The sequence below is a fragment of the Dama dama genome, chromosome 14, assembly GCF_033118175.1.
Source record: "Dama dama isolate Ldn47 chromosome 14, ASM3311817v1, whole genome shotgun sequence".
Lineage (NCBI taxonomy): Eukaryota > Metazoa > Chordata > Mammalia > Artiodactyla > Cervidae > Dama > Dama dama.
In genome coordinates this window covers 1,192,195-1,211,115 of record NC_083694.1, presented here as the reverse complement: position 1 = coordinate 1,211,115, position 18,921 = coordinate 1,192,195, and the positions used below count along the sequence as shown (strand labels likewise).

The window sequence follows — 18,921 nt, the reverse complement described above, 5'->3', positions numbered from 1 at the left end:
TTCTCCAGGGAAGAATACTGGAGCAAGTAGCCACTCCCTTCTCTAGGCGACCTTCCCCACCCAGGGATCGAACCTTGGTCTCCAGCACTGCAGGAAGACTCTTTAGTCTGAGCCACCAGGGGCTTAGTAGCCACATTTCAAGTGCTCAACAGCTACTGTACTGGCCAGCACAGGTCTCAGGACTTTATGATGAAGAGCTACATATCATATAATTCCCCATTGTATTTGTGCATGCACCCTCTCTATTTCCACACACACTCAAAATAACAACACTGGTGAAGTTCTCATAAAAAGATTTCACAACAGGAAGGGATATGTCAAGAATTTCAGCTCAGGAACAAACTCACAAAATACTGCTTTTACTGCCTTTGAAAAACAATCATACTGCCTTGAAAAAATAAGAGGATTCTGGGAGGATGGCAGAGCAGGAAACACTAGGAATCTTTCCCCACTTAAGACTACAACTGGCAGAATTCCTCTGACATATCTATCTTAAAATTCTGAAATTGACTGAAGGTTTACAACTTCCGGAGGAAGGCTTAGAAGGTAAACTATGGTTATTTTTGGTCAGTCTCAGCTCTCAGCAGCGTACAACCCCCCATCTCCAAGGCAGGCAGCTGTGCATATGTTCCTGATGCAGTTTGCACATATCCAGGATGGGTAAAAAGGACTCTGTCCTCTAAATATTGGGAAGTTATATTCTAAGTGGTGATAGCTGCTAGGAGGTCCATTGTTGTTGCACTTCCACACATTGTTGTAAGCCTCCTCTCCTACGGCTGAAGGGGCCTTATAAGGGATTTAAAATGCCAGTGCCCTTTTCTCCCTCCCTTTCATTTTTCTTTTTCCCATTTTGGCAGCCAGACATCAAAAGATTAGGACATTCAAAACCAAATACATATATGGGAAAAATTAGAAAGTGTACAGGCTCAAAAGAGAACTGAGAAGACTTAAATTTAAACCTGCAGCTGACCCTTGTTACAGAGACAACCCATAACAATAAAACAGTAACAACAAAAAACTTCAGGTAAGAGGTAGAATCTGATTTCCAGGGATACCATTATTAGATTCAAATATCCAATTTTCAAGAACAACAAAGAACACAAAGCACTCAAGGAAACAGGCAGGTCTCGCCCACTGAGAGGAACAAACCAAGCCAATGAAAACTATCCCTGAGAAAGACCCGACTGCAGACCTACAAGACAAAATCTAACATTGACAATGCTCAAAAAACACGGACGACGTGGAGAATGTCAGAAACATGACATAAGAAATCTAAAAAGAGACTTCCTTGGTGGCACAGCGGATAAGAATCCGCTTGTCAATGCAGGGATGCAGGTTCGATCTCTGGTCCAGGATCTGTGGAGCAACTTAAGCCCTGCACTCTAGAGCCCGCGAGGAGCAACTCCTGAATCTACATGCCCTAGAGCCCACATGCTGCAAGTATTGAGCCCGCGTGAGTACAGCCTGTGGGAAAGACTAGAGAGCTCTTCAAGAAAATTAGAGATACCAAGGGAACATTGCATGCAAAGATGGGCTCAATAAAGGGCAGAAATGGTACGGACCTAACAGAAGCAGAAGATATTAAGAAGAGGTGGCAAGGATACACAGAAGAACTACACAAAAGAGATCTTAAACCCAGATAACCACGACGGTGTGATAACTCACCTAGAGCCAGACATCCTGGAATGCAAAGTCAAGTGGGCCTTAGGAAGCATCACTATGAACAAAGCCTGTGGAGGTGATGGAATTCCAGTTGAGCTATTTCGAATCCTAAAAGATGATGCTGTCAAAGTGCTGCACTCAATATGCCAGCAAATTTGGAAAACTCAACAGTGGCCACAGGACTGGTAAAGTCAGTTTTCATTCCAATCCCAAAGAAAGGCAATGCCAAAGAATGCTCAAACTACCACACAATTGCACTCATCTCACACGCTAGTAAAGTAATGCTCAAAATTCTCCAAGCCAGGCTTCAGCAATATGTGAACCATGAACTTCCAGATGTTCAAGCTGGTTTTAGAAAACCAGCAGAGGAACCAGAGGTCAAACTGCCAACATTCACTGGATCATTGAAAAAGCAAGAGAGTTCCAGAAAAACATCTACTTTTGTTTCATTGACTACACTAAACCCTTTGACTGTGTGGATCGCAACAAACTGTGGAAAATTCTTAGAGATGGGAATACCTGACCACATTACCTCCCTCCTGAGGAATCTGTATGCAGGTTAAGAAGCAACTTAGAAGCAGACATGGAACAATGGACTGGTTCCAAATTGAGAAAGGGGTACGTTCAGGCTGTATATTGTCACCCTGCTTATTTAACTTATGTGCAGAGGACATCATGAGAAATGCCAGGCTGGATGAAGCACAAGCTGGAATCAAGACTGCAGGGATGAAAAAAAAGACTGCAGGGAGAAATATCAATAATGTCACATATGCCAATGACACTACCCTTATGGCAGAAAGCAAATAGGAACTAAAGAGCTTCTTAATGAATGTGAAAGAGAGTGAAAGAGCTGGCTTAAAACTCAACATGCAAAAAACTAAGATTATGGCATCTGGTCCTATCACTTCATGGCAAATAGATGGAGAAACAATGGAAACAGTGACAGACTTAATTTTCTTGGGCTCCTAAATCACTGCAATGGTGACTGCAGCCATGAAATTAAGACACTTGCTCCTTGGAAAAAAAGCTACGATAAACCTGAACAGTGTATTAAAAATCAGAGACATTACTTTGCCAACAAAGGTTCATCGAGTCAAAGCTATGGTTTTTCTAGTAGCTATGCATGGGATGTGAGAGTTGGACCATAAAGAAAGCTGAGCACTGAAGAACTGATGATTTGGAACTGTGGTGTTGGAGAAGACTCTTAAAGAGTCCCTTGGACTGCAAGGAGATCCAACCAGTCAATCCTAAAGGAAATCAATCCTGAATATTCATTGGAAGGACTGATGCTGAAACTGAAGCTCCAATACTTTGGCCACCTGATGCAAAGAACTGACTCACTGGAAAAGATCCTGATGCTGGGAAAGATTGAAGGCAGGAGGAGAAAGGGACAACAGAGGATGGGATGATTGGATGGCACCAACAACTCAATGGACATGAGAATGAGTAAACTCTGGGAGTTGGTGATGGACAGGAAAGCCTGGCATGCTGCAGTCCATGGGGTCGCAAATAGTCGGACACGACTGAGCAACTGAACTGACTGACCATATTTATCAACAGAAAATGGTCAACTCTTCCCCAATTATTTATAGCATGAGATAATCACAACCAAAATCCCAATAGAGTTTTTTAATAGAAATTAACAAGCTGATTCTGAAATCTGTATGGAAAAGTTGTGATATGTCTTGCTCTATGCAGAACAAGTTTACCTTTTCCTCACACATTCCTAAATAAATCTTTTAAACTACAAAACTATCCTCATTTGTAACTAGACAAATAAGTATCATTTCTAACTAGACAAAGAATACTTCTTGAGCATTCCTGAGGCTTGATAGGTATTCCACCAACCCTGTGAAACTGAGGTTGAGATGTTTGGGTAATTCTAAAGTTGGCATTTAAGACCACATATGTGGACTACCAAGGTCGTCTTTCCTTCTTTACCACACTGCTTTCCCAGTTCCCCAAAGACAAGGACTAAATTTAAAATTTTTCACTATGTCTAACACATAACATCTTAATAAAAGCTGACATTGGTAAAATATAAGCCATATCTTCCCAAACTCACCTAAGTATATGATCTAAAGAATTAAGCTTTTCTTGGCAAAATCCTCCCTTTCCCACTCTACTCCTACCATCTCTGGTTTAGTAACACAGTTCATCAAAAGGAGGCACTTATGTGTTATTAATAATTCTCCCTTGCTCCTCTCTGCAATTTCTCAGCCAAGCAAAACATCTCAAACTCAGATGGCCCTGGGAATCAGGGTACTCTGCTAATACTCCGGAGACAGTAATTTCTCCAGACATGATGATCCAAGATCACTTTTCTCAGAAATTATTTTAACTAAGGAAGTTTACTGTTTTACTGAATAAAATCGGTCACATCACTTCGTTTGTATTCCCTAATATAGGTCCAAGTTTGCCAACCTTCTCAACTATGGCATTTGACAAATCGGTAAAACTACTAACCTCCTCCAAGTTTAAGAGGTACTGAAGACAAGTAACCCTGTTCTGACACTGTTCTCAGTTACAATGCTTTAGCTGTAAGTAACAGAAAACCCAATCAGGAATTTTATTCTCTCACATAAGTGAGGTGGCAGGGAAGTTTCAGAGTTGATTAATTCAGTGGTACAAATTCATCAAAGATCAAATTCTTCCATCTTTCTCCTCTGGCATCCTTAGGATGTTGGCAATTATTATCTCATAGTATCCTCACAATAAGCCTGTGTGTTTCATTAATGCTGCTGCCTGATGGTTGCCTGGTATGAGGAAAACAATTTTCTCACAAGTACTTTGGAAGGCAATTTAAAGTACCTACAGAGTTTTTTTTTTTAAATGTGCATATCCTGTGATCTAGCAATTCCACGTCTAAGAATTCATCTCAGGAAATGTTAAGTGAACAAAAACAGGCATAAAAATGTCAATTACAATTTTTTTTTAACAGCAAAAAATAAGAAACAGCCTAAAATGCCTATCAATAGGGTGTGACTACTTAAATTGAGAGACTCATATATTAGAATACATCACAGCTGTTTAACATGGAACTATGTACAAGTTTTGTTGATAACAGTGAAGCTGCAAAGAGCATGTGTACATAAATAAAGATACCCATGACACTAAAAAGGCAACAGGGAATTCCTGGTGGTCCACTGGTTAGGACTTTGCACTTTCACTGCCAAGGGCCTGTGTTCAATATCTGGTCAGAGAACTAAGAGCCCACAAGCTGTGTGGCAAGCCCCTAACCTCCTCCCCAAAAGAAACAAAAGCAAAAACAGATAAATTGGACTGCATCAGAATTTGGAACTGTGTATTAAAAGACAATCAACAGAGTGAAAAGGTAGCAAATATTTGCAAATCATTTAAGAATATATAAAGAACTAGTACAAATTAACAACAAAAATATAACCTATTTAAAAATGGGAAGAGCACTTTAAGACATTTCTCCAAAGAAGACAAATGACCAATAAACACATGAAAAGGTACTCAACATCAGTTTATTATGGAATGAAAACCAAAGCCACAACCTCACAACCACTAGGATGACTGCTCTCAAAAGCAAGTTCTGCCTCTCCAAGAAGAATCTACGAGGTTGCAGAAGTGGAGCAGAAGCAGCAGGCCTCTTGCAATTTGCCCTACAAGGAGCTGGTACAGCTGTGCAGGGCCCAGCAACTGCTGAGCCAGGCCTGGGGAGGAAGCAGCACTCCCTGCCACAGGTCCCTCCCAAGGAGGAGGCATCACCCAAGAAGCCTGAGGTGGTAAAGACACACCTGCAGGACATGGTCATCCCACCTAAGATGGGCAGCATGGTGGGCATCTACAAGGGCAAGACCTTCACACAATCACCTACACAGCCAGGCCAGCATCGGGACCACTCCTCTGGCTTCATCCCCTTTAAGTAGCCTGCCTGGCCAATAAAGTCACTCAATAAAGACTTCTCTATTAAAAGAGTTGTTTTACCAAGGAAGTGAAGAAATTGAATCCTTTGTGCACTAATTATGAGAAAGTAAAATGGTGAAGATGCTGTGGAAAATAGTATGATGGTTCCTCAAAAAAATTTGTAAGCATATGCTCCAAAGAACTGAAAGTGGAGTCTCAAAGATGCACAGCAGCATAATTTACAAAAGTAAAAAAGTGGAAGCAACCCAGGTGTCTACTGACAGTTAAACGTATAAGCAAAATATGGTATACATACACACATCCTTAGAAAGGAAGGAAATCCTGACACATTCTACACATTCTATTTATATGAGGTACCTAATCAAACTCAGAAACAGAAAGAATGATGGTCACCAGGGGCTCAGGGGAGGGAGGGGTGATAAGTTATTATTTAATGGGTCTAGTTTGATTTTTCTAAGATAAAAAAGTTCCAAGGATTGGCTGTGTAACAATGTGAATATACTTAACATTACTGAGCCCTACACTTTAAAATGGTTAAGATAAAAATAAAATGGTTAAGATAGCAAATATAATATGTATATATTTTACCAAAATTAAAATTTTTAATTAAAAGAAATTTTAAAGTAAAAATACCAAAATGAGAAACCAAGCTATACATATTAAAAAAGAGCTCAGAAGGCATCCAACTCCTAACCATGGTTTTTTATGGAGAACATTGATGGGGATTTGTTCTCTGGTCTATATCTTTCTGTGTAGTTTGAAGTTTTAAAAATTTCACTGGATATGTTTTTTTCCTATGTGGTTATGATTAGTTCTAATGAGAATAAATTATGGAATAGTTAATAATAATTAATAAGGAAAAAGATCCTGGGTCAACCAATTAACAGGAGATGGTGCTATTAGGCTTTCCCCCAGGAAATGCCTGTTGTATTTCCCGGCCAGTAATGCCTCAGTCCAAATTAGACACCCACTCTAAAATCCTGAAACTGACAAATGTGACTCAAGAACAGCTGGTGCCTGCATATACAGAATTCCAGTTTTCCCAACCATTTGACCCTACTTTCCACCTGCTTACTACTAACAGAACACCAGGCCCGAATCAGCACTTACTGTCTGAGAGGCTATTCTCCTCCCATCATTCCCTTCAACAACATCATGAGAGTTACTGAGTGGTTAGGAAGACCCCTTCAGAAACCAACCATTCCAGAAAAATAACTGCTCAAATACCAAGAGCTGCCAACAAGAGCAGATTCCCAGCAGCACATACTAATAACCTTAATGAAGCAGAGAGCAATGCCTCCTATAATACAAATTCTGGTTGGAAGAAAAGATCTACAGATTGTGGAAAAGTACAACTTAAAAAGCAAACACCACAGGTTCCAGTACAGCAGGAAAGCAAGCAGAGATTTCTAAATACAAAGCTTAATTTTAAGAGTTCCCTGTACCTTTATTTCTATCATCATTTGCTCTGTCAAAAATAGACACTTCCATGTCTTGATCCATTCAGAATGAGCCACAGCAGGAACAGCTTTGCTTACACAGGGTGGGCAGGTCAGAAAGGCAGCATGGGGAAAAGAAAAAGCAGCCAGCAGGTCTTCTTAGGGATTATATTGCTCCAGCTTTTATCCTTCTTCTCAGCTATTTTGGTGCCAAGAAAGCTGCAGGGAGGTCTTTGCTCTGCTCTCAAAAAGCTTTTCACCAGAAAGGCTGAAGCAGTCTCAGGGCTGCAACTCCCTCTGCTGCTTGTTTTCTTTGCATGCTACAGCAGGTTCAATTGAATTTCCAACTTAAGATATGTTAAAAGAGCTAAACCAGTCCTTTATTTAGAAAATATGACCAAAAAGGCACAACTTTAAATGGAGTGGGACAGCTAAAATGCCAAGTTCTAAGTTGGACTGATTTCTACACTCACCTACAAATCTTCTCTATCTCACAAAGTGATTCTTTTACTCAGTTTAAAGAAAAGTTCTACATCACCCTCATAGGCACTTGGGAAAACAAGAACTGGACTTTTTGGTTCTTCCTCAGCTACCCTTAGTAACACTGCCTATTATCAGAATTTAAGGTAGGTCTTATTCATCTTTCAAGATTCAGCTTAAAAAATACTTAGTACCTGGTATTGAGGCTATGTTTGTCAGTGTGTTTCACTGTATGTATTCAACTAATAGCGATGCTCAATAACCATTTAATAGAATTCTAATCAGAACCCTGATATACTGGGAGAAGCGAGAACTAATGACATAATTTAATTAGGAAATAAGCAATTACTGGAGGAGGAACCAAAATCCTTGGAGATAAAGAGTATGAGAGGTGTTTCTTCAACTAACATTCTATTATTCTGCCTAACAGTAGTTAACCAGTGTTTCCTGTGGGTCTTTTTCAGATTACCAGTCTCACAAAGTCTCCCTCTGATTAACTCTTAACAGAGCTCCTTTTTAATTAAAACCTTCATTCTTTGTCTATATCCAAATACTCCTCACATTCTGATCTTAGTGATAAAAGAATACACGAAGACCTCAGAGAGTAACTCTGAGAGAGTGCTAGGCAGATCCTGAGCCCTTATAATGTCCTCAACATAATGCGGCTACAAGTCCTGGTGTCCCAGCTTCCAGAATTAGAACTGATGATGAAAACATATATTGGCACCATAATCTTTACTTTTGTGAACACTCTCCTGCTGCACCACCCAGTATCAGAAGTCACCTCAGGTAGAATTCCTATTCTTTGCCTTAAGGATCTACAAATCCCAGTTCTGTGAAAAACAACTGCTCAGGGCAAGTGCCATCCCTCAGAAAACTTTAAAATAAACACTAACAGCTAACGGTGACATTGTGTAAAAACATTAACTGGATAGAAAAAATAAGGTAAATATTTTGATAAAAACAGTCCCACAGCATTTATTGTCATCTGGTAATAACATAAGGGTGAGCAGAACAATATGAATACAAGTTTTAGAACTACATCTCTAACAAAAGACACCTAAAAAACCCAATGGTATTGTCAAACAATTTCTCACTTCATCTATCACTTCTAGTTGGAGACACTTTGGAGCAGAGTAATGTTATCTCCTTTTAGCATGATCCGACCTGCAACACAAAATTAAAAAAAAAAAAAAAAAAGAAGAAGCCATTAATAGTCGCTCAGAAAACTGTGTACCTTTTAGCTTCAGAATTTTAAATTGTTCTTGAGTGATTCTAAAAATGCTTTCTCATCTGTGAAATTATGTGACATTTTCCAATGTTGAAAGGCTGTGCATATCAGACCATTTGCACTTTTCCAACAATAACCTAATGATGGCAGAGAAATGTTATCTTATGAAAAATACAGTTTCTATAGACCAAGTCAACTAACCCAAAATTTCCTAAAGCTGATTTTGCAGAAACTGAGAAATGAGTTTTTTAGGAAATGCAGCATTCTTAAGAGTTCTTAATAAAGATTTCATCCTGTGATATACAAACTTGTTTAAGTTTTACCTAACATTGTCTAAATCTGTTTGAGCAAAGGACAGTCCTCCTGGGAAACATCTACAAATATCTTCAGGAACACTGGTATTCAATAGAACAGTTTGAGACATGTTAATCAGCGCCATCAGCAATGGCACAAGTAATATTAACCTGTTTTACAGAATTGATATTACCATGAGCAATCAATACTTTGCAAATAATTTATAGATAATGTCAGTAAGGTGAGCTTGCATTTCCTGATAAGACACGTTTATATTTGAAAAATCCAGGCTTTCAAAAAGCCTAGGCAGGAAGAAGCTAAGCAAAACATTATACCACTCTCAGAATCTACTTTCCACATAGCTAGGATAAGGCTCAAGAGAATCCTCAGGGACTGGAAAAAAAAAGGCACTTGAAACCTACCACTTTTAAAAATACTAGTGAGCTGTCAATTGGGGGCATTAAACAGTTAAAGACAAAACGCCTAAATAGACCTCAACTTAATGGAATTTGAATAGAAATTATTTGAGTCTTGAGGAAGCCACAAATCCTAAAGAACATGGGTTAAGAAACTGCCTTCACTATTCAAATATTTTAAAATTTCTACTATGTGGCATGCACTAAGTATATCAGGGAGCAAAACAAAGAGGACTCATGCATTAGTGGAGCATGTGGTCCAGTGGCAGACATTAACAATCCCAATAATGAATGTTTTACTACAAATTTAGCACAGCATGCCCTCCCTCCATCCCCACCCCAAGCAAAACAAAACCTAACCCTAGCAGGAAGTGGTATTTGACCTGAGTCCCAAAGACACAGGGGACGCCATACACAAAAAATTTATGATGAGACAAATGTGCAGATTCCAAGAATTCAAAGAAGTGTGGATGATCCTCAGAAAATGAAGTAGAGAGTGATACAAAATGAGCAGAGGGAGGTAAAGCCAGATCATGAAGGACTTTGAAGGATATATTAAAGATTTTCTTATCCTATGAGCAACAGGAAGCCACCAAAGGATTTCAAGCAAAGAGATAACAAATTCAGGCCAGTGTTTTAAAAAGATGACTGGAATCTGCAGAGCAAATTGGAGTTGCAGAGAAATTTATTAGTAAACTGAATAGTACTGGTCCCATTTACTACGGCAGGAAATACTAAAATAGCTCTAAATAGTGTGTCAGGCATTGGAATTGAGTTTGATTCTGATATGCTAATTTTGAGGAGCCTTTGAGACATCCAAGTAGAAATACTGAAGAGGCTGAGAGAGGTCTAGGGCTACAAATGTACATTTGGAAGTCAATATATAAATATAACTGTAAGTGCAATCTTGAGTACCAAGGAAAATAATATTGAGTGATAGGAGGACTGAGAACCAAGACTTAAGCAACTCAAACATTTAATGGCTGGGTCCTAAAGAATGAATATATAGAAGTCTCAAAAAGGAACAACTAGTGATGAAAAGGGAAAAGCTGACTACAGTATCACAGAGCCAAATGCTGTTTAGAGCTCAATAAAATGAGGACCATTAGATTTAACACCATTTGTCTTTGGTAATCTTGGTGAGAGCTCTCGACTGGAGAAACAGAAGCAGAAATGGAGTGGGATAAACAATAAGTGGCAAAAACAATAAGTGGCAAAAGATGATTTTAAGAATATACTACTCTCCCAAATAATTTCTCAAATACAAACTAAATTTAAACATGAAATGAGTTGCAACTCATTCATTCAATTCTGCAAGTGAATAAAAATTTCTATAATTCTTTAAGGCCATTTATATTCTTACCCAGTTGTTTTCTTGACTTTGTTTTAGAATGAATCTCTTCTGCATCATCTAATACGAGGTTCATATACTCATCGAAACCCTAGAAAAACAAGTCAATTGACTGTCATCTTCATGTAAAATCATATCCAAACTGTTCTAAATGAATACAGGAATATATAAAAATGCCAAGTTCAGAAATTCATCTCTCCACTGATCTTCCAGCTGAAACACCACATCTCAAGTCTCTTCTTTTTTTTTTTTTTTGGGAGGGGTGCCCCACACAGCTTGCAGGATCTTAGTTCCCCAACCAGGAATTGAACCCAGGCCACAGTACTGAAAGCCTGGAATCCTAACTACTATGCCACTAGGAAATTCCCTAAGTCTCTTTTTAAATAACAACGAAAGAAGGAATGTACTTCAAATTACTTCTGGAACTTTGGGACTTTACACTTCATTAACTATGCCAAAAAGTCATCCTCCCCATCTTTTATAACCTACTCAGTACAGTGTGTGTACATATATTAATTAACTTTTCCCATGTTCCCACAAAGACACTATCACTACCAACCACCAAGCTTGTTTTTTCAACTAACAAACAGGGGAAGGGGAGATTACTGACGGAATCTACTACACTGTCTAAAAGAAATACCAGACTCAGTATAACACTTCCACCCATATTTTCGTTCTTTAAAACATTATTTAAGTTACTCTGCTACCCTGGACATCTTATTTAACTACCCCACCCAGTTCTATTCAGGTATCACTAACCAAGAATTCTCATCTTTCTCCCCCCTCATTTTATTTCTTATGACCCCTCCTTTAAAGACTAATACTGTTGTTTAAATATTTTATAAAATTAATTTTCTCTCTCTTTTGTGAATTACCTAATCCCTATTAAGTAGAACAATGAGACAAGGATAGTGAGTCCTGAAGGACTTTCCGTGGTTTGGGTCTTTGATTTTTTTGTATATTGCTCTGTTGGCCACCTTTTAGGAAATTTTTTCTTTGAACAAAATGCTCTGAGGTAAAATATCCTGGGTACTTACAATGATACAGCCTTCTATCCGCATATTCACTTGCTCATAAAGCCACACCTGAATCCGCGATCTCTGAAATAATCAGAATAACAGAAATGTTAAGAACTAAGTAAACAAAATCCAACCATTTTGGTCAAACAGACAAATATGGCTCCTAAAAAACTTTTGACAAATAAAAGCCAAGACAAGTCACTAACCAAGAAACATTCTCACTTAACAAATGTTACACTGGAACTAATGATATTCCTGTGTTTTTGAGACTCAATCATATTTCTGTTGCTTATAGTCTCTATATATTTAGAGTGAAAATTTGTGACAAGATAGCAAAAAGGGCTTCTTTCTTATCTACCAGAGCAAACTCCAGCTGCAAGACAGTCTTCTCTAGCTTCTCAGTTTTCCACGTCTCACACCTAATAACCAGGAGCGCGTAAGTTGTCTTTGCAATCCCACGGGCTGTAGCCTGCCTCCTCTATCCAAACGATTCTCCAGCCAAGAATACTGCAGTGCGTTGCCATGCCCTCCTCCAGGGGATCATCCTGACCCAGGGATCGAACCTGAGTCTCTTCTCATCTCCTGCACTGGCCGGCAGGTTCTTTACTACTAGTGTCACCTGGGAAGCCCTAATAACCAGGAGTGAGACCCTCAATTCCTGTGATTAAAAATTACAACGACTTGAAATTAATGTTTTCTATTAAGTTGTCACATACTAAAATTTGTCAGAACCACAGGAAACACATTTTCTTTCAGAGATAATTTAAATACTCTGCTCTGCCAAGTCAAATTTTGAGTTGCTAAAAATCCCTCCAAAGGAAAGGAGGCTTCCACTAAATCCTCTGAACCTATCCCTCCTATCTTCCTTTTCCAGTGTCTATCGATAAGTGTGTCCCCACCCCCCAAAGTGCTTAACACACCACCCTATGACCTAGTAAAAGCTGACTGAAATTTTCTTCCAGTATCTCATCCTGAGGTGCCATGGAAAGGTTCCAATGTTCTTGCCATAATCCCAAGGAAAGTACCAATACCCAAATGCCACTATCATGTCAGCCAGTAATTACTTTCGAAATCAGTAATTTTGGTCTTGCAAAGTAATAACAGCACAGTTCTTTGCATGCTTGGCATTGGCATGGCTGTGTTAGGGGCTCAGTCATGACCAACTCTCTGAGACCCATTGACTGTAGCTCTCCAGGTTCTTCTATCCATGGAATTCTCCAGGTAAGGATGCTGGAGTGGGTTGCCATTCCCTTTTCCAGGGGATCTTCCCAACCCAGGAATCCAAGCCGGGTATCCTGCATTGCAGGAAGATTCTTTCCCGTCTGAGCCACCAGGGAAGCCCATGGCATGGCTACATACCATTTTGTCACATTAGACCTTTCCTGGCACTCCTTCTCCTCAAATGCCCTCCCAATCTCCAGTTTCATTTTTTGACTCTAAAACAATGATCATACAGGATGATACAAACAACCAAATAAATTCACCTTTAACTTAAAAATAACAAAACAGCCAACAACTTACATTTTGCAAGTATCTGAAGATGAGATTCTGCAGGAGGAGTTAAGAAAAAACAAAACAAAACACGCAAAGCATAGACTCTGCTCCCTGAAACTCGTGAAATCTACACGCATCTCATTTTTCTGAACGCGAACTCTGTGCCTAGGCAAAGAAAAGTGCCCAACTAGGTACCCACTGTTGCTGTTCAGTCGCTAAGTCTTGTCCCACTCTTGTGACCCCATGGACTGGAGCCCCCCCAGGTTCCTTTGTCCATGGGACTTTTCAGGCAAGAAGTCTGGGGTGGGCTGCAATTTCCTTCTCCAGGGGATCGTCCCCACTCTGGGATCAAAACCCCGTCTCCCTCATCGGCAGACGGGTTCTGAGCCACCTGCAAAGTCCAAACACCCATTAGGACATCACTAAATATTATAAAGGAAATGCTCCCCACTCTCCTCTTCCTGGAGTTTCTTCCGCGCCGAGGTCTCCCTCCAGGTGGAAAGCCGTAACACCCGCTTTCAGTCAGTATGTAATAAAGGTCGTCTTCCCCGCTCACCCCACCACTGCCGCATTCTCCAGCGCAGGGTCTGCCCAAGCCCACCTCCCGCCTATCACTGGTTCTTCAACTCCCCGCGCTTTCTCCTAGCCTCGGCCGCCCCAGGGGCTCATGGGATGAGCGGCCGCACTCCGCTCCCTCGGGCCTAGCCCGTCTCCTCCTTCGCCCCTCATTTCCCGGCCCAAAGCTCCTACTGCTCACGCATCGAGCAGGATACGATGGGCTGCACCATCACCTTCTGCACCTTCTGGCCCTGGCCCCGGTACGCCATGCTGGACACTCACAAGCACCACACTACTCCACACTCTCTCTCAGAAAGCAACTTCCGGAACAACGAGCCGGAAGCGGAAGTGCGCTGTGCTCAGGCGGCGACGTGGGCGGTTCCTGGGAAATACCTCTCTAACCACAGGAGTCGATTATTTCGGTGCTCCAGAGCCTCCCGGGGAGGCCGCACGCCGGCAACTCCCTTTCGGAAGGCGGGTTGGTCCTGCAGCGCCACCTGGAGGGAGGCTTGAGGGGAAGCGCGGCTTCGGTTGTGCGGCGGCCGCGGCTGCCCATCGCGACTTCGCTTTTGAGTCGGTTTTACGAGCCGGATCGTTCCCCTGCTCACCTCCTCTGAAATGGTGTGATTCAGTGGTTTTTCTAAGGCCTGCTTCCCTGGGATTTAGGCTTGACAGCCGCGTCGTGGTGGACAGGGTAGGGCTGCAAGAAGCTCAAACTCAGGGCTCCCGCAGCTGACACTTTGGGCTTACGATTTCGAAAGCCGGCTGCTGTGGTTACTCCAGTAACTGATTCAACTCTCGTCAGCTTTTTGGAGAGCTATTTGTTAGGTGTCAGTGGAGGATCAATGTTGAATGAAAACCCTAAAACCTGATTTCTAGGCTCAAATGCTGCACGCTTATAGTGTGTGACCAAGAATGTTACTCACCCTTGCCCTGTCTTGGCTTATTGGAGATAATGGAGATATCTTGGCTTAATGGAGATAAAAATGTTCCTTCCTCATGGGGTTAAAGATCCAGTGAAGAAGTAGTGTACGTGTGTACACATTAAGGTCTCAACCTTCCAACATATCGTTTCCTGGGTAACACAGCTGGAGGGGAGGGGTTGGACTTGGTTAGGCTATATCCTGGGCTGTGGGCTGGCAGAAATTTCCTTTAATTGGAATACCCATTTTATAGATGAGGAAATTGAAACTCAGAGTTGAAGGGACTCGTCCAAGGGGACACCGCTTAGATTAGACACCACTTAGACACACTGCTGCAAGTAGCAGAATCGTAACTTGTTTAACTGAGATTGTTACCAAACCAAACTTGGGTCTGCTCCAAGGAGGAGTAGTAAAGCCAAGCTGTTGACACTGGTTTGTGGTGAAGGACAGCCAGAGGAACAGGCAGCTCACCGTCAAAAGACCCAAGCTCCCGGCTGACTTTTAGGAGAGGATTTTTAAAGACAAAGTAAGGGAGAAGGTTGAGGCTACATGATCAGCTCATGCACAATTCTCTCACTAGGTGGTGAGGTAACCAGCTGAGGTCACAGGGGTCAGTATTAAGGATCCTCAGGCCCCAGCCAGTCTGAAGGCTATGTGTTCAAGGTCACAATGTAGTTCGTTTTTTCTCCCTGGTAGCAGTTTTAGTATCTGCAAAACAACTCAAAGATATGGCTCAGGATATTATCTATAGCCCTTGACTCTGTCTTATGGCTAAATTATCATTATTTTGTCTTGTTTGACCGTTTTCCTTTGTTTCTGCATTTTCTCACTTCTCTAATTAAATTTACTCTTAGAAACTCAGGGAAGGCCTAGGAGGTTAAAGCTTTTCTATAAATAAGAGGAAAGGGATACAAAGGAGTCCGTCACCTGGAAGGCCCCACAGAGTCCTGGCTCAGTTTCATGATCTTCTGTTTAAAGAGGGTAATAGTAATAACAACCTCATAAAAATGTAAGATCAAAGGACATGAAAGTAATTTTTTAAAAGGACCTAGAAAACACATGGAAAAGTTGAGATTTGATGAATTTGAAGACAGTGTGAATAGAACACACAAATATACCTGTGTGATCTCAGATGCAGAAATGCTTAGCTACTTGTTTTTACATTTTCCTATTTCTGAAGGCACGATTCCTAACTTTTAAGGATTGATCTTTACAACCAGTCAGTTGACTCATACAACTCATGAGAAGAGATTTACTTTTTCTTAATGATTTTGCCATTTTCCATTTAAATCTTTGATCCATCTAGAATTTATACCAGTATATCCTAGAACTGATGCAACTTTAAAGTTTCTAGGTGGCTACCCACTTGTCCATCACTATTACAAAAAAAAAAAATAACCATTTGCTCCTCATTCAATTTTAAATGCCACATTTATAGTATATCAAGTGTGTGTGTAGGTATATGTTTTTATGTATAGAGTTTATATTTTGTTCAGTTGATCTTAGTATCTATTTAGACTAGTATCACTGTTATTTTTATTTGGCAGGACAAAAAGTTCACAGAATTTTCCTAGTTATTTTTGTTTTTCCTTAAAACTTCAGAATAAACTTACGTAATTTTAAAAAGTCCTATTGGTATTTTTACTGTGATTATACATTAAACCTAGAACAACTTAGAATTAATTTTTTTAAATCTAAGTACACGATGGTTATTTGTTCAAATTTTGAGTCTTTGAGACATTTTTAGTTTTCTTTGTTTCCCTAGAATCTGCCTGCAATGCAGGAGGTTCAGATTCAATCCTTGGGTGGGGAAGATTCCCTGGAGGAGGAAATGGCAACCCCCTCCAGTATTCTTGCCTGGAAAATCCCATGGACAGAGGCACGCTAGCGGGCTAGTCCATAGGGTTGCAAAGAGTTGGATACGACTGAGTACACAGGCGTTAGTTTTCTTTAGTTTTAATTTCTTTGTAATTTATCTAGTTTAATCATAGATAGTTCATCTCTCTTGTTCTGAAAATTTGTATTTTACTCATTTGTATGCTCTAGTTAGTTTTGAAAAGTAATACATTCAATGATATAAAAATTATATAGTTTTCCATGAATAAAAAGCGATCAAAATAAGCAAAATGAGAAGCTCTGGGAAAAGTATGTTTGTACTGCATCAAACAAATGGGTAATTTTACTAATACATAAAAAAAAAAATTACTGTGTAAGAAACATTACAAAGGTTAATGGCTTAAAACAGCCCTTTTTTTTTTTAAATTTGTGACCTTAGTGGGTCAAGAGTTTGGACAGGGCTCAGCTGGGTGCTTTTTCTGCTTCAGAAGCTGTATCTAAGGATTTGGCATGTGTATTTGGAAGGCTGGCCCCACCTGAATCAGCCTCCATGTCTATGTAGCCTCAGGGCCTCACCACATGATCTCTCTGGCCATGGAGTATGCTTTATTATATGGGGGCTCAAGGCTCTAAGAAGCCAAGACTGAAGCTAACAGTACCCTGAAAGGCCAGGTGGAGAACTAGTATAATGTTCACCCCCCAGGCCAGATTCAAGGGCTAGAAAAACAGAGCCCATCTCTCTCTCTCTCTCTTTTTTTTGGGGGGGGGGGGGGTGTGCCAGTCTTAGCTGTGGCATGCGGGATCTAGTTCCCTGACCCGGGATTGAACCCAGGCCCCCTGCATTGGCAGCTGGGAGTCTTGGCCACTGGACCACCAGGGAAGTCCCTAAAGCCCACTTTAAAGAAGTGCGTTAAAGAATTTACAGCCATTTCTAATCTGACACAAAGACCCAAAATAAAAATTGGAAATTTTAACAAAGGAAATACAAATTTCTTCAAACATATGAAAAAAGGTTCAACTTCACTCATTATAAAAGAAATGCAAACTAAACTACCAAGAAGTCATTTTCCTGGACTAGGCTGGCAAAGATCAAAAAGTGGTGGTAATATAAATTATTAAGCTCCACCTCTAGATATTTAATCATACAAATAAACTTACATATGTGATATAATCATTGCAGCATTGTTTAAAATACCAAGATGGGAAACAACCTAAATGTCTATCAATAGGAATTAGCTCAATTATTGCATGTTCATATAGTGTAATACTATGTATTCAATTATAGTAAAAATTGAAGATCTTTGTGTCTTCATATGAAAAGATATCTAATATACAGTAAGAGAAAAAGTAAGCTATGATGTATCTGAGGTTTACTTCAAAATAATTAAGCGGAGCCAGCAAAGCTGGATCTCCGATGGAGCAAGCCTAAGGAGCAAAATTTAAGTCATCACACTTGCATGTGCAAGTACAACTCTGAGAGTGAGCGCTCCTTTAAATTATCCCCTCGTTGCTCACCTAACTCTAGCCTTAGTCCTGGGGTCCAGAACAGGGGGGTGGATAGCTGGTATGGGTATAGGTGAAACAGGATTTGTCATCAATTTGTAATTCATAATTTAAGACTGTTCATGATATAATAAAAAGGTGATATGTTTTATATGTAATATTAGAGAGAAATATATTTGCTTATATGAACCTAAAATCTCTCTAGAATACCTGAGAAACAGAACTGGTCTTGGAGAAGCAGGGAGCTGGGGCAGGAGCAGGGAGGACTTTTGCTGTTTACCCTTATACACATTTTGAATTTTGAAACTTGTGAATGAATTTATCACTGGTTCAATAAACTTATCAGTGAAAAGTACTATGGCACATTTGTTTCCTTTTGTGTGTTCCAACTAGTCATGTTCTTGTAATTTCTGAAGTTTTCAGGTATCTGAAAATCAGCTGGCTCACAGAGACATATTGAAGAATATCCTTTCTCTCACTTTAAAGTTCTTGCATCTCAACCAGAAAACTCACAGCTTGCTGAATGAAGTATGACAAAGAAGGGGGTTGGGAAGAGATAGGGGCAGTCTAGCAAAGATCAATAACCCCTGAAATGGGTCAAGAACTTTTTCGTTCATTCAGCAGTATTTATTGAATGCTTTCTGTTATGACCTGAAGTGTGGCCCTCAAAATTCATGTAGTGAAGCTATACCCAGTACCTCTAGAATGTGACTACTTAGAAATAGGCCCTTAAAGTGGAAATTCAGGTATATGAGGTCATATGGGTGGGCTTCCCTGGTGGCTCAGCTGTTAAAGAACTCATCTACCAATGCGGGAGAGTC

At 40.2% G+C, this 18,921-nt stretch overlaps 1 protein-coding gene across 3 annotated transcripts; it reads right to left on the bottom strand.

Annotated features, from left to right (window-relative positions):
• Positions 1 to 8,427: 8,427 nt before the first annotated feature.
• On the bottom strand, positions 8,428 to 14,194 carry SNRPE (small nuclear ribonucleoprotein polypeptide E). Of its 3 annotated transcripts, none has more exons than XM_061159851.1 (5): positions 14,054 to 14,194; positions 13,308 to 13,334; positions 11,805 to 11,867; positions 10,780 to 10,858; positions 8,428 to 8,642 (listed from the first exon to the last, which is right to left on the bottom strand). In XM_061159851.1, exons 1-5 carry the CDS (start codon positions 14,105 to 14,107, stop codon positions 8,587 to 8,589), a joined length of 279 nt encoding a protein of 92 aa, XP_061015834.1. In that variant the 5' UTR covers positions 14,108 to 14,194; the 3' UTR covers positions 8,428 to 8,586. The 3 variants fall into 3 exon arrangements, with proteins under 3 accessions (XP_061015834.1, XP_061015835.1, XP_061015836.1); XM_061159852.1 differs by having other exon boundaries at positions 14,072 to 14,174; XM_061159853.1 differs by lacking the exon at positions 13,308 to 13,334 and having other exon boundaries at positions 14,072 to 14,178.
• Positions 14,195 to 18,921: the final 4,727 nt, after the last annotated feature.